We start from the raw sequence: 13206 nt of genomic DNA on the forward strand, positions 1-13206 counted from the left end.
TTATATATATTATAATTATATTAGCCTCTTTACATGAACTTGAACACCCAAAATGTGATGATAAAACCAAGAAGCGTAGGATTCTTATAACTGATATCAAAGAGCCACTATTCCAAGCTCAGAAGTACAGCCTCCATGATCAGCTCACAGCAGTGAAGAACCAAGAAAAAACAGATTTTGGTAGACAATGCAGAGGCTTCTTCAGCTTTGCAAGGAATATTTTTTTTTGGTGTATAAATCCTTCCTGAGTCTCGCTTCTGTGGCTTACAGCTACTGCCCTAATGATGACACTGGAGCATGTATCAGTAGCCCAGAAGTAAGAGAGGAGAGTGTGGAACTGAGCTTTAGATACAGGACTGAGGGGAGTAATGAGGAGTTGAGGTTTTTAGGGCAGGAGGGAGTAATCATGTGAGGATTTGCCAGTATCTGGACTTCTCTGTAGAGTTTTATTCATTCTTCCACTGTCGTTTTGTCCCTGCTTTTTTAAGCTCACCATGACACAGTCACTGCGCCTACACAGACTTAAGAAGTAAGTTCTGTGCTGTGGATGTCACTGCTTTGTAAGGTATAAAGTAATATCACCAACTCATGTTATTAAGATGTGCTTCAGGTGTTTTACGGGTGGCGATGCAGATCCTGTTTAAAGAGTGCAGTTTGGTTTGGTGAACTTTGAAATCTTCCGTGATGTCGGCGTTTATTTACTTTCTTCTCCAAACCTACTTCTTTTATAGTCATACCAAAGTACTGCAAAATAAACAATGGTGACTGTGATCAGTTCTGCAGCATCAAAGCAACTGGGCGGAAGGATGTTTTGTGTTCCTGTGCAAAAGGATATGTTCTAGCAGAGGATGGCAAACGCTGTGTTTCATCAGGTATGAAGCCACATAATAAACTAGTAGCAATGGTGGTGAGACTTGTTTCACAGTTAAAGAATGTCTTTTGAAGTATTATACACGACATAGATTTATCATGAAGACCAACTGGTTTGTATTTCCAAAGCTTTCCATTTTGGAAGTGACGCCATGGACTTACCAAAAATCTACCTGATTTGGAATCACTTGCAAGGTGCTTCTCACAAAATTACCTGAGCAATTTCCACTGTTGACAGGAGAAAAGAGATTGCAGTTATCACATTTATACACCCTATAAAATAGCAGCTCACAAAGACTTTTCTACTTTAGATTTCAATTAACCTAATCAAATAGTAACTGATGACACTAAATAATTATGATTAATGCTATTTACATTTTTATATTTTTGTCGTATTTGAACAAACTGGGGGGGAAGGATAACTCATGATGTCTGGTTTTATACCCTTTATAAATTGCTGTCATAAGCCGTATTGTTTCTCAAGTAAAACACTTCACTCAGTTTCCTGATCAGGATGGTTTTAGTAGAGCAAGTACATTAATATAGCAATGTAAACAACTGAGAATGTTTTAAATTTCAAAAAATTTTTGCAGCACTGTCCAGAGACTAAACCTATGGACAGCTTTTAGGACTACAAAATGGCTTTAACTTTTCAAACCATCTGGTCTTCCTCCTTCATTGCATCTGCCAGTGTTTTGCTAGTGTTTCCAGAAGGGGACAGCTGCCATCTGCATTAACTGTTTTATTTTGAGATGATGTTGTCAAAGAGTTTCCTCTTTTGCTGGTATTTCTGTCCGCCTCTAATTTTAAAATTCTTGTCTTTACAGTAAAGTATCCTTGTGGAAGAGTTCTTGTGAGAAGAAAAAAAAGGTCAATTATTTTACCTGCTGATAATAGCAATGTAACTAGTGGTGAAGATGACCCCCCTACGTACACAACAGCTTTGGAGGAGGACATTGTTACTACCACAGAAAGTCCAACCCTCCGTCCTGGCAAGGAAACAAATAGCAACTCGTACGTTGATACCAGGATAGTAGGTGGTGACGAGTGTCATCTTGGTGAATGTCCGTGGCAGGTAAAGCTGTGCTCTGCGTGTAAGCAGAACGTGCTTCTGAGGGAAAGCGCATGATTTTTCGCTTAACCTGGTTATCTTCTGAATGTTGCTTAAAATGTCAAAGTGAAAGGCTCTGTGCAATTTTAGATGGTGATGCTTAACCTGTCACCAGGTTGGGCTTTTGAGTCCTGCTGGCCTACCTGTGTCATTTCTGCAGGTTATATTCCAGTTCTGTTCAATAGCAGTCCTTATCAGTATACCTAAAAGTGTGGCAGATAAGGCGTGCATTTGTTTCAGTAATACACTTTCATATCTAAGTTTTCCTCTTGAGTTTGGACCAGCCAAAATGAGTTCCTGTGTTCAAGACACAAAGTGGGGAGGGAGCGGTCAAATGGGATCAGAACTTGGACAGGAAGTTTTTGGAGTCATAAGTCCAAGGGATCAGGTGATTTGGAGGCTGCACTCTCTCTGCTCAGTCTGTGTCTTGTTCCTGAAAGACATTACTAAGTGCTGTGAGTGAGGTGAGGTGAAAGCCAAACATCTACGTCACGTAAAGACAGTTGAGACTACATAGCAATGCATACCAATCTGTAGCGTATGCAGTATTAGGAGACACCTGCAGAGTAGTACCTGTTGTAGCAATAAGCATGTATGTAGTGTGCAGACAAATCTACTACCTATTTATAGCCCATTGAAGTTAAACTGCTCTTTTTAACTCTTGCACTTACCTTTTTTCTTTTGCAGGCTGTTCTGTTGAATGAGGAAGGGGAAGAGTTTTGCGGTGGAACTATTTTGAATGAAAATTTTATACTTACTGCAGCTCATTGTATGAATCAATCAAAAGAAATCAAAGTTGTTGTTGGTAAGTAGTAATTTATTCTGCTCCCATGACGTTTGAGCACTTGTTGCAGATTGATCCTCTGTGCTCTAAATCTCTTGTGAGGTGTACTCATATTCTTTATTTGTTATGGTTTGTTACTTTGTTGTTTTGCTTTTTATAATTTCTTGTTATTGTGAGAATCCTACTTTGTAAAAACAGGGGCAGCTGACGTGGAAGGTGATAATGGTGCATCCCTTTCTTCTTTGCCAGCTAGTTGGAAGGGGTTATGAATAAAGGTCCTAAAAGTGTTGGCTGCATTGTGTTCCTCAGGGTGATGCTGCTTCAGAAAGCTCATCATTCCTCACACATCTGAAGCATACAGACTTGTTTCTGCAGGAGCACTCAGGAAAGCTGTGACACATTGACTAGAAGAAGAAGAAACAAACTCACATTATGACTGCTTCACTTCTGATATTTCATGATACTAGATCGACACAACTTTATATTTGCACTGTTTTAGTCTTGAGCCAGACCACTTCCTCTTTCCTTAAAGAGTTTCCTTAGGGCAGGCTCAAGAAGAGCTTCCACCCAAAGCTGAATTAGTTTAACTCAATTGATTTGTGCCTTTGTATAAAACTGGTAGAAAAATCTCCATAGACCAAATCTAGAAATGGAAACTGATTCAGGTGCTGCTAATAGATATTGCAGTAAATTTTTACAGTTTACTTGTATGGTGTAAAGACTTAGGCAAAGTTTTAGGAATGAGTATACTACTGTGCTCCTTTATTAAGTTGTTCTTACTTTCTTATACTGTCTCCATATTAATGACCCTTTTAATAATCTTGTGCAGGTGAAGTGGACAGAGAAAAGAAAGAACAGTCTGAAACAATGCATACCGTGGATAAACTACTTGTTCACTCGAAATACATTGCTGAGACTTATGATAATGACATAGCCTTAATAAAGCTGAAGGAACCTATAACATTTTCTGAGTACATTATCGCAGCCTGCCTTCCTGAAGTAGATTTTGCTAATGACGTTCTGATGAACCAAAGGTCTGGAATGGTTAGTGGCTTTGGGCGTGAATTTGAAGGTGGACGACTATCCAAAAAACTCAAAGTGCTTGAAGTCCCCTACGTCGATAGGAACACTTGCAAGCAATCCACTAACTTTGCAATAACAGAAAACATGTTCTGTGCTGGTTATGAAACAGAGCAAAAAGATGCTTGTCAAGGAGACAGTGGCGGTCCCCATGTAACCAGGTATAAGGAGACTTATTTTGTTACTGGAATTGTTAGCTGGGGAGAGGGATGTGCAAAGAAGGGCAAGTACGGAATCTATACCAAACTGTCAAGGTTCTTACGCTGGGTGAGATGGGCCATGAGACGCAACTCGTAGTGGTGTGGCTCTCGATCCCTCTGTTAGCTAACAAGGCGCAATTTCTGTAATGGAAACTTTATTCACTTTATTCTTCCTTTTTTATTTTTTGTAGCCCCATCTGCTAAACTTGTTTTGAGACCTGATTCCTTAAAGTTACGGTGCTGCTTCTTATTGTTTTACTCCTGGCTTTAAGCATGTGTATGTGGACTGCTGATGTTGTTTTGAATTTGTACAATGAGGGGCTTTCCCCAAAGAAAACGACTGGTTGGTTTGCTAATTTTTATATTGCCTTTTTGATTTCTGTCTGTTTGCTCAAGTGCTTCCAACAGAGGCTCCTGCACATAATATGAGCCTCCACTAATCATGACAAAAATGGTAAGGGCAGGACTTCAGTTAATCCTTATATTGCAGCCAGCTGGCTCAGTGGGGAGTTTGTTATTGCTAGAGCTTTTTAACTTCTACCTGCAGATGTATTCAGCAGATTAAGGCAGCGAGGAAGCTTTCTTGGTAAAAACTGAGACACAAGTAAGTATTCTACATGCAATGCTGAATCACCACCTGCTCCACTGAAGTGTCTGCTTAGGTCACAGCAGCTAATTAAAATGGGGGGGTGCTTTATATGGATTGTATTTCACTATAGTTTAATTTGAACACTTATGTTCATCTGATTAAAAAGAAGTGCATGCTCACTGTTTTCTATATCATGTTCTGGACTGTGTATGGCTGGGGATCGGAAAGGTCGTTCTGTAAGGTGCAATGTTGATGTACACAAGCATTTGAAATAAAATGTTCTTTCTTTTTTTGTTCTTTATCTATGTGTGTATTTATTTATTTATTTATTCCAACCAGTCAGCTTACAAATGTATAAAGACAACATCTCATTTGAGAGTGAGAAAAGAGTGAATGTCCCTAAACAAATACTTGTGACATTTTTCTCCTGATTTATGTCAAGGCTGATGAGGAGGTAGGTAGAGAATGGAGAGGAGTAATGAAAAGACTTTCGCTGGCCGCGAGGTTTTTAAATGCCAAGTTAGATACCAATTTTCTTAGACAAAGGCAAACCTAACTGCTGATTTGGTACTGTGATTTGATCTGTGCTGTAAGGTTTTCAGGCAGGAGCTCTACACCCTGATGGTTTTTAGTATGTGGAGTAGTGTTCCTCCATATATTATTCTTGAAACCTTGTCAGCTTCAGATCTGGTTATGGAAATAATGGAAAGATTTTAAGTGGAAGAGACAGATGAAAGTGGTCTGGTCCAACCTCACGCTCAAAACAGGGCTAACATCAAAGTTAGAACAGGTTGTGCAGGGTCTGGCCCAGTCAAGTTTTGAAAAACTTTAGAGATTTTGTTACCCTCTGGGCAACCTGTTTCTGCACTTTAGCACTCTCATGGCTAAAACTACTCATGTCCAAATTGAATTTTCCTTGTTGCAACCTGTGACCTCTGCCTGATCTTTTCTCTATGGGCACCTCTGGGAAATGGGTTGCCTGGTCTTCACTTTATTCCCCGTTCAGGCCATGGAAGACTGCAGTTAGATTCCCCAGCTCTCCCTGGCAGAACAAGCCTAGACCCCTCAGCTTGCTGCTCTCCATTGTGTGCCCTGTGCCCTTAGCAATCCTGATGGCCTTTCCGATCTGTTATGCCCCCGTGGTTGTCTAAGGTACACTGAACTTCACCAGACAGCTGCTGCTTCTCTCTTAGGGACTGAGCTGGTGCTGGCTAGTTTTGCATAGCAGGTGCTGTGAGCAAACCAGGTTGGCAAACTGGAAATACAAGTCTGCATAGCCGTGAGGTATTGCTGCAGTCAGCAGCAGATGTGGGCAGGAAGGACTGCAGGTCAGTTACCCCAGCTTGATGGTCTCCACTTGTATAAACCTTCAAAAGACTTACTGCAATGTTTGTTCAGCAATGTTTGTTCCCTGAGTTCTTCTGTCCACTGGATTCTGGTTCAAATCTCTGGTCACACTGGTCGCCTGCCCTGTGCTCCATCAGGGTGAGACATCTCTCTTCAAAGGGACAACCTCAGGCCTAGATGCTACCCAGATTATATTTACATACCCATACTAAGGGTATTCTTCTACTTCAGTGAAGCTTGAGGAGTGAAGTGAAACTCAGACTGGACTATATAAGGTGTTGAGATAGCTCAGGACAGGACCTCCCTCTGGCAATGGTGGCAGTAACTAGGTTTTACAAGCTGGGGTATATCTGTTCTCATGAAGCCAAGTAACACCTTCGGAGCAGGCACAGAGCTGGTTTAATACATGAACATGCAAGGGGGTGATGGAAGTTTGTATTTGTATGCAACATGACTGTGCTTAAAGAAAAGTGTCATTGTTCTGCAAATTATGAGAGACACTGTCCTTGGGCTTCACAATCAGAGTTTATTTGTCTTTTGCAAATGAAACTTATTTCAACAGCCTTTCATCCTGTGCCATAGTGCCTCTAATGCCCAAGGCTCAAGGGCTACATATTCATTCCTCACTCCGTAACAGTGTCTCTGCCATGCTGAGAGGACGCCAGTGACACACCTGCTTGCATCTTGGCCTCCTACCGAAGCCCGTATTCAACTCTAGGGCCTGCAAGGAAAGAAAGAATTAAAGCACACTTTTTAATGTAAATCAATTATTTAGTGTAATTTTAAGTAGCAAAATTTGAACACACTGTAAAATCCAGGAAAGATTACAGCACACAGCTGCTGAGTAGGCTGGTGGATTTTAAAATACCAGAACTTCTCACAGCAAGCAAACACTGCTGGTTTAGGTAAGAGCTGGCATTTACCAAAGATGGTGGAAGGAGATGCTCTAAGCTACCCTCTAATACTCAGGCTTCAATGAAAAGCCAGTCCTGAGAAGAAAGGGAAAAAAGAAGGATGGTAAGTAAAGAGTGCAATCACTCTGAGGCTTTGAAAAGGACTGATATGAAGAAGAAAAAGGTAGGACATTGCTCAGGCCTGGTCCAAGATGATATATCTGGATAAGAGAGTCTTGTGCATGAGGCATTGGGTTTTGAAAAAATGAGGCTTCTTTAGACTAAAATAGAGAAAGCCTGAGGAGAAACATAGAAGTAGCCTTCGTGTGTGCAAAAGGCTGCTGCAGAGATGTAGGAACTAACTGGATCATCTTTGTGATGAAGATAAAAAGACATAGCACATCTTAATTGCAGCGAGAAAGTTTCAAGCGAATACCAGGGAAAACCTTCCAATAATGTGACTAGAAAAGCCCTCTAGTCAATTTTGTCTGGAGGGCAGTGAAGCCTCTGATGCTGGTAATCTTTCAGAGCAGGAGAGGTAGGTAACCATCAGGTGCGCAGCAGGATGGAGGCTTCCTAGGGAATGACTATGGACAAGCTGCCCTTTGTTATGGTGACCTACAGCATGGCAGGAAAACAGACTTTTGCAAGTGCAATGTCCCACTTGCAGCAATTTCCAGGAAGACTCCTTCATTACAGCCTTGGCCAACATGCCAAGAATAATAGAGGTACACTTTGTCCCTTGTTGACTCAATTAGCTGGGCTGGGTGATCCTGGAGGTCTTGCCAGCCCCTGTTTTCTGTGTTTCCAGGTGAGCGAGGGTCACTGTTACGGTCATGCATTTGTGACCTGCGATAGCACAGTAATAGCAAGCAAGATTTTCCTTCCTCTTTACTGCTCCCTGATATTGCTCCCTGACTCACCTGCCAGGGTTGACTTCAATAGGCAGGGCTGCAGACTACAAGGCTCTGTCAACAGCTGTACTCATGGAGTGGTGTGAGCCAAAGAAAAAAATCCATCCAGAATACGATGGAAATTGATGAATTTATCCAAGTATGGTCTTGCCTGATGCTTGTGACAGAGAGTGTGTTCACCTTACCTAATTTCACCTTACCTAATTTCACCTTACCTAAGGCACTTCCAACTACAGTGGTTTGCAATAAAAGAGACCAAAGCCTTGTGAAATACCTTATTGGCCTAAGCCAGAAAAAAACCTGAAATTTCCTTCTCGTTTTCTCTTGTTCTGTTTAGCTCCATGCTTTACTTGCTTCCTAAGGCACTACCAGAGCTGGGAGGCAGCATCTTTGCAACACGCTAACTGAATTCTCCAGATTTGGTGCCCTGAGCTACTCCTCACTTCTGAGGAACTTTCCTGCTTCTGCCCAGCTTGTGGGAGGCACAAAACCTGGCTCTGGTTGTTCTATGCCCCCGGGACATGGGCAACAGCCAGATCACTTTCTCTAGCTCCTTGCTTTCCGTCTAGCAAAGATCCTTTAGGGAGGCTTTGTCCATATTTCCTGAAGACATAGAACCACCCACAGTGGACAGGGAGAAATGGAATAGGTGTAGACCATGGTCCTAAAGAGGAAATCACCAAGTGTCAGTCTGGTATCTGGAGTTTCTGTAGCATAGTGAAGTTTAACCACACTACCGCATGTTATCCTACTGAGGCAGAACCTGCCCTGGTTTACGGACACCCCTCTCCCTGAGGATTCTGAAACACACAGGTGTCACAGCCTCGGTGGCAAACCCAGCTCCACACCGCCCATGCAGGAGAGAGGGGCTTTGCTGACACGAGGTACCTACAGGCTCCCAGGGTCCTGGCTTTTTTTCTCTTTTAACATTGTCCCATGCTGACATGGAGTCCAGGCACTGCTGTTACAGGTTTTGTTTTCTCATGAGTTAATGACCTTTGCACTGCAGTGTTTCTCATTTAGCAGCTGCCCCAGAGCCCTGCAGAGAAAACAGTGGGAGACGCACAGCGAGCTTGGAGGATGGCGGTGGTGGGTCGCCGTGGGGTAGTGTGGCTTCTTACAGCTGTCCTCCTGTTCCTTCAGATGGTGCAGACAAGTACAGCCTTTGCTTTAATTTGGCTTTGGGCTGCTTTGCCTAAACCACACAAGTAATTATTTGCCATTATTTTGCTTTGTGGATCAGGGTGACATGAATGAAAACCTGGTAGCTTCGCTTTCTCATCCCCACTTGCTCCCATCTGTCTCCTGCAACGCAATAATATCCAGGGCTTTCAAACCGACAGCATGAACGATGTGCTATTCTTCGTGTTCTCAAGCAATGTGATAATTAAATAATCCTTACTACCCATTCACAAGCTTGTCGGGTGAAAAAAATAACACCACAAGGTTTAACAGAGTAGAGGGGAACCAGAGCCCTACAGCATCACACACTGTGTATGTCTAAGTCTCAACACAAACATCACACCTCTGCTTGAGGAAGTGTCCCGCTCATCTTTGAAGTTGCACCTTGAGATGCTTCTCCAGAGAGTGTGGATGTGAATCATGCTGCAGACAAGATGCATGCCTGGTTTAATTTTGCCGTAAAAATCATCTGGTGATTACAGAGGGCTGGCTGGAGACAACTGAACAAACACATGAGTCATACACAAGAGATGAGGTGGAAAAGGTGCTTAGTGGGACACGGAATGCCCTGGGAATCTTCGGGAGGTTTCAAGGAAAATTTTATCGTACAAACAAGTACAAACAAGAGTTTGCTTGTCTACATTTCAATTTAACCAACAGACTAGAAGTGGTTGACAATACAAAGGTAGAATATGACTTTAATGAAAGTAACAGTAAAATGACAGACCTCATGAAGGAAGTAAATAAAAAGAACAAGAGAACAAAATAAATACATATTTTTAAAGAGAGAAAGATCAGACTACTTCTAAAAACTCCACAAAACCTGAAAGTGTTTAAGGCACATGTCAAAACTATTCAAAGATAAGAAAAAAATAGAAGGATTATTCAAAATCTTGAGCTTCTTCATGACCTGACCTCCAAAAAAGGAAGTATAGAAAATCCTAGAATTGTATAAAAGAATTGCAAATATCCTGGCATAAAAATAGAAAAGCTAAGTAGGAAAGACAATAAGATAAACACAATGTGAAAATCAAGAGCTGATCTAAGTATATGGATGTTGGAAGAGAGACCAGGCAGGTTAGTTTGTTCCCAATGGAGAAGAAAATCTTTATCCCTTAAAGCATCAGATTACTTGTGTCCAACAAGGAGGAAAGAAACTGCTGAGTTGTGCTAGTCAGAAAGAGAACACATTGGTGTCCTGCAAGGTCAGGATAACAGGCAGGGTGGCTGCAAAAGATGCAGTACCTGACAGATCTCTCCATTAAAGGGAGGCTCCTAACGTCATTTTATATAACAATTTCATTGTGACAGAAAGAAAAACACTGGTCTAGATGAAACCACTGTAAGTCTGGTGCACATCTGGCTGAGAAACTGTGATAATTGGTTGATAGATTCTATGGAGTGCAGGGCTCCACATAGGTAAGCCCAAGAATCTCCGATACTTGGTCTTTTCCACAGTGACAGGTAGGATCAAAGAGTGTTTATGCACTGCATTTGTAGGTCCTTCCAGAGTGGAAAGACTATTGTAAGTCGAGATGAGAGTTCAAGACAACCTTGTGAAACTGGAACAGTGGTCCAACATTAATAGGAGGCAATTCAGTAAACACAAAAACAAGTTTTGACCTTCAGCCTCACAACACGCAACCAAGGAAATGTGTAAAGTATGTAAAAAAAGCAAGAAATCTTCTCCATTGTCACAAGGATGAATAGCTAGGACAAGAAGTAATGGGATCCTATGACTCTCATGGATGATCAGGTTAGATATTAGGAAACATATTTTAGACATCACAAGGCTTGTTAAAGAGAGGATTAAGTTTTGTAGGTGAGCTGTGGAATCTCACGGTGAATCTGTAGGAACAGGTTAGACCGCATCTGCGAGGACTGGTTCACCTCTCCTTGCTCTCACGCTGTTAGAGCTGGGAAGAAGTCTCCCATTCTGCCTGTGACCTTGCAGTGCCAGGCACTGAGCTACGGTGAGTAGTATGAGCCATATACAGATGGAAAAGGTTTATTGCAAGAGTCTCCCAAGAGTCAAATACTTAATTTATTACTGATACTTTGGTGGTTCTAATTTTAGCCTCTTATCCACACCCATGTTCATCTTTGGCTTAGTACGATGGCTGTTATGGGCAGTACGGATCATTGCTTGCTTTGCCCTCAAACAGCTGCCTGTTATAGCTGGGAAATACAGCATAAGATGTAAAATAATAGTGGTCTACCTGATGTTGACAGCTTACCATTTTTTAAATAATGATAGTTAGAACTGCTGTTATTGCACAGGTTTTTGAAAGGAATTGCACAGAATTTCCCCAAATGATGGGGTATTTGGCTAACATTTATGAACGAGTTTTTATGAGCTGCTTGAGCTTTTATGAAATCACCGTGAATTTGTAACCTGCCTATACATTTGTCTCCTTTAGAGTCATACCAAACACGTGGAAGGTCAACAACGGGAACTGTGAGCAGTTCTGAAAACTGGAGATGAAGGAGTTGTATGTTCCTGTGCTGCTGGCTATGCTCTGAGCAACAACACCAAAACCTGCATTCCTGTAGGTAGGAAGCCAGGCTTAAAGTTCATTCTGTGGGACACACAGCGCATCTTCAGCATGTTTCGGAAGTGCTGGCATGTGGCAGTGCCATTGTAGCATAAAGAATAATGTTAACTGTTCACACCTTTCACATGGCTTGCTTGAGGTGTTGCCAACAAATTTAATTAAATCTTAGCTAGAGGTCATAATTTAAGTGACATCGAGTTGTGCAACTGTGAGCAATGTGCAGTAGCAAAAATAGCTCATGGAAGTCTTCTGTGCAAGTGGGTTCATTCTCTGAGCAGACTGCAAAATCCATGTCCCAGCAGATATGAAACCATATGAGAAACTGGTGATTACAATAGGACTCAGATTCTTCTCTCACGGGTTGAAACAGGCATTTTGTGCTTCTGGAGATTTTGTTGGTAAGGAACCGGTAAGATTTTTCGCTGGTGAAAATCAGTGTCTATTTTACAAGGCCTCCGGGGTGTTCTGAACACCTACAGATCCAAACAAGTAGGAACGCAAAAAACTGCTCCCTTTACAATATACAGTTCACAAGGACTCATTATAATTTCAGCGGTAGTGACATGTGATTGCAATCATGTCTCACCTGTTTCCCCTCAGATATCACCTCTTCCATTTAAAAAGAATATGACCCACCATTTCTTCCAACAGCAGGTTTTCCAGTTAATATATAGTAACTTAAATACATTAATAACTACTGATATTGAATTTGAGTCCACCAGTCTTGCCTGTGTTCACAGTGAACATTAACAATTGTTAGTCTACTCTTTCGTCTATCTGATGATATATGTTATAACACCCTTTATAATATAATACCAAATTACTGTCGTGAGTTTACAATTCCTAACATAGAATGCTTTGCTCTGTTTCTTAATTACAAAAGATTTAATAACAGCAGGTGCACAAAAATAATGATGTCAATAACAAGACGTTTAACTTTAAAGTACTTTGAAAATGCTAAATTCACTTGCCCACTTGCTCAAAACGGGCAAGTTATAGAAATGGAAAATTATTTTAATTTTTCAGCTGTCCTGGTCCTTTTGCATTTGCAAAGTTTTTGATAACATCTTGAAAAATGTAGCAGAGCCAACCCTGATAAGGACACCTGCATATCCAATTTTATTGCAAAAGGCTGCTGTAAAGGAGTTTTCCTTCAACAGTTAAGTGATTTTTTTCTTGTTTTCATGAAGAGTTGATTTGCTGAAAGCAACCTGTTTCCCTGTAAACTATTTTCCTCCACTGTAGATACCTACCTGTAAATCTAAAGGCTGTTTTTGACTGCAAAGCCCGTGTTCCAGCAAGTTTGAATAATTTCTTGTGATGAAGAACCACACGAGGTGCACTGGAAGCTAGACTTACTTTGCTGACCATTGAACCATCCCTTATATCAAAGGCTCTGTCAGACAAGTTCTATAGAATGGCACTTTGGTGACAGAAATCGCTTTCAACAGCAACTGTGCATCCTTCTGCTCTGCCGGATATTACCACCCCTTGCACATCACTTGGCTTGGGGCCTGAGGGACAACACAGGCACTATCCTCCACAGAGATGGAAGACTGTAATTCTCCACATCCTATATATTGGTTTAAGGCAGCAAGAAAGGTCACTCTGAGCTAAAGCGAAGGCTGGTAACAGCCACTGAGACTTTGCTGATGTTTGCTTAGTGTTATGGACAGGAATG

At 41.5% G+C, this 13206-nt stretch overlaps 2 protein-coding genes across 2 annotated transcripts in view; both read left to right on the forward strand.

The window, feature by feature from the left end:
• Nucleotides 1–731: 731 nt before the first annotated feature.
• On the forward strand, nucleotides 732–4142 carry LOC104272534 (coagulation factor X-like; the record flags this gene model as incomplete). The annotated part of the gene is made up of 4 exons (XM_009867554.1): nucleotides 732–872; nucleotides 1698–1945; nucleotides 2669–2786; nucleotides 3595–4142. Coding segments are annotated over 4 exons (1055 nt in total), but the record flags the coding sequence as incomplete, so codon positions are not given.
• Nucleotides 4143–8868: 4726 nt separating this feature from the next.
• Nucleotides 8869–13206, forward strand: part of LOC104272536 (coagulation factor X-like) — a 6863-nt gene continuing 2525 nt past the window's right edge. Inside the window, exon 1 of the mRNA XM_009867555.1 lies at nucleotides 8869–8944. Within this exon, the coding sequence (XP_009865857.1) occupies nucleotides 8869–8944 (76 nt within the window). The remainder of the gene's footprint in view (nucleotides 8945–13206) is intronic.

Source organism: Apaloderma vittatum, unplaced genomic scaffold (assembly GCF_000703405.1).
Source record: "Apaloderma vittatum isolate BGI_N311 unplaced genomic scaffold, ASM70340v1 scaffold18254, whole genome shotgun sequence".
In the NCBI taxonomy this organism is placed as follows: Eukaryota; Metazoa; Chordata; class Aves; order Trogoniformes; family Trogonidae; genus Apaloderma; species Apaloderma vittatum.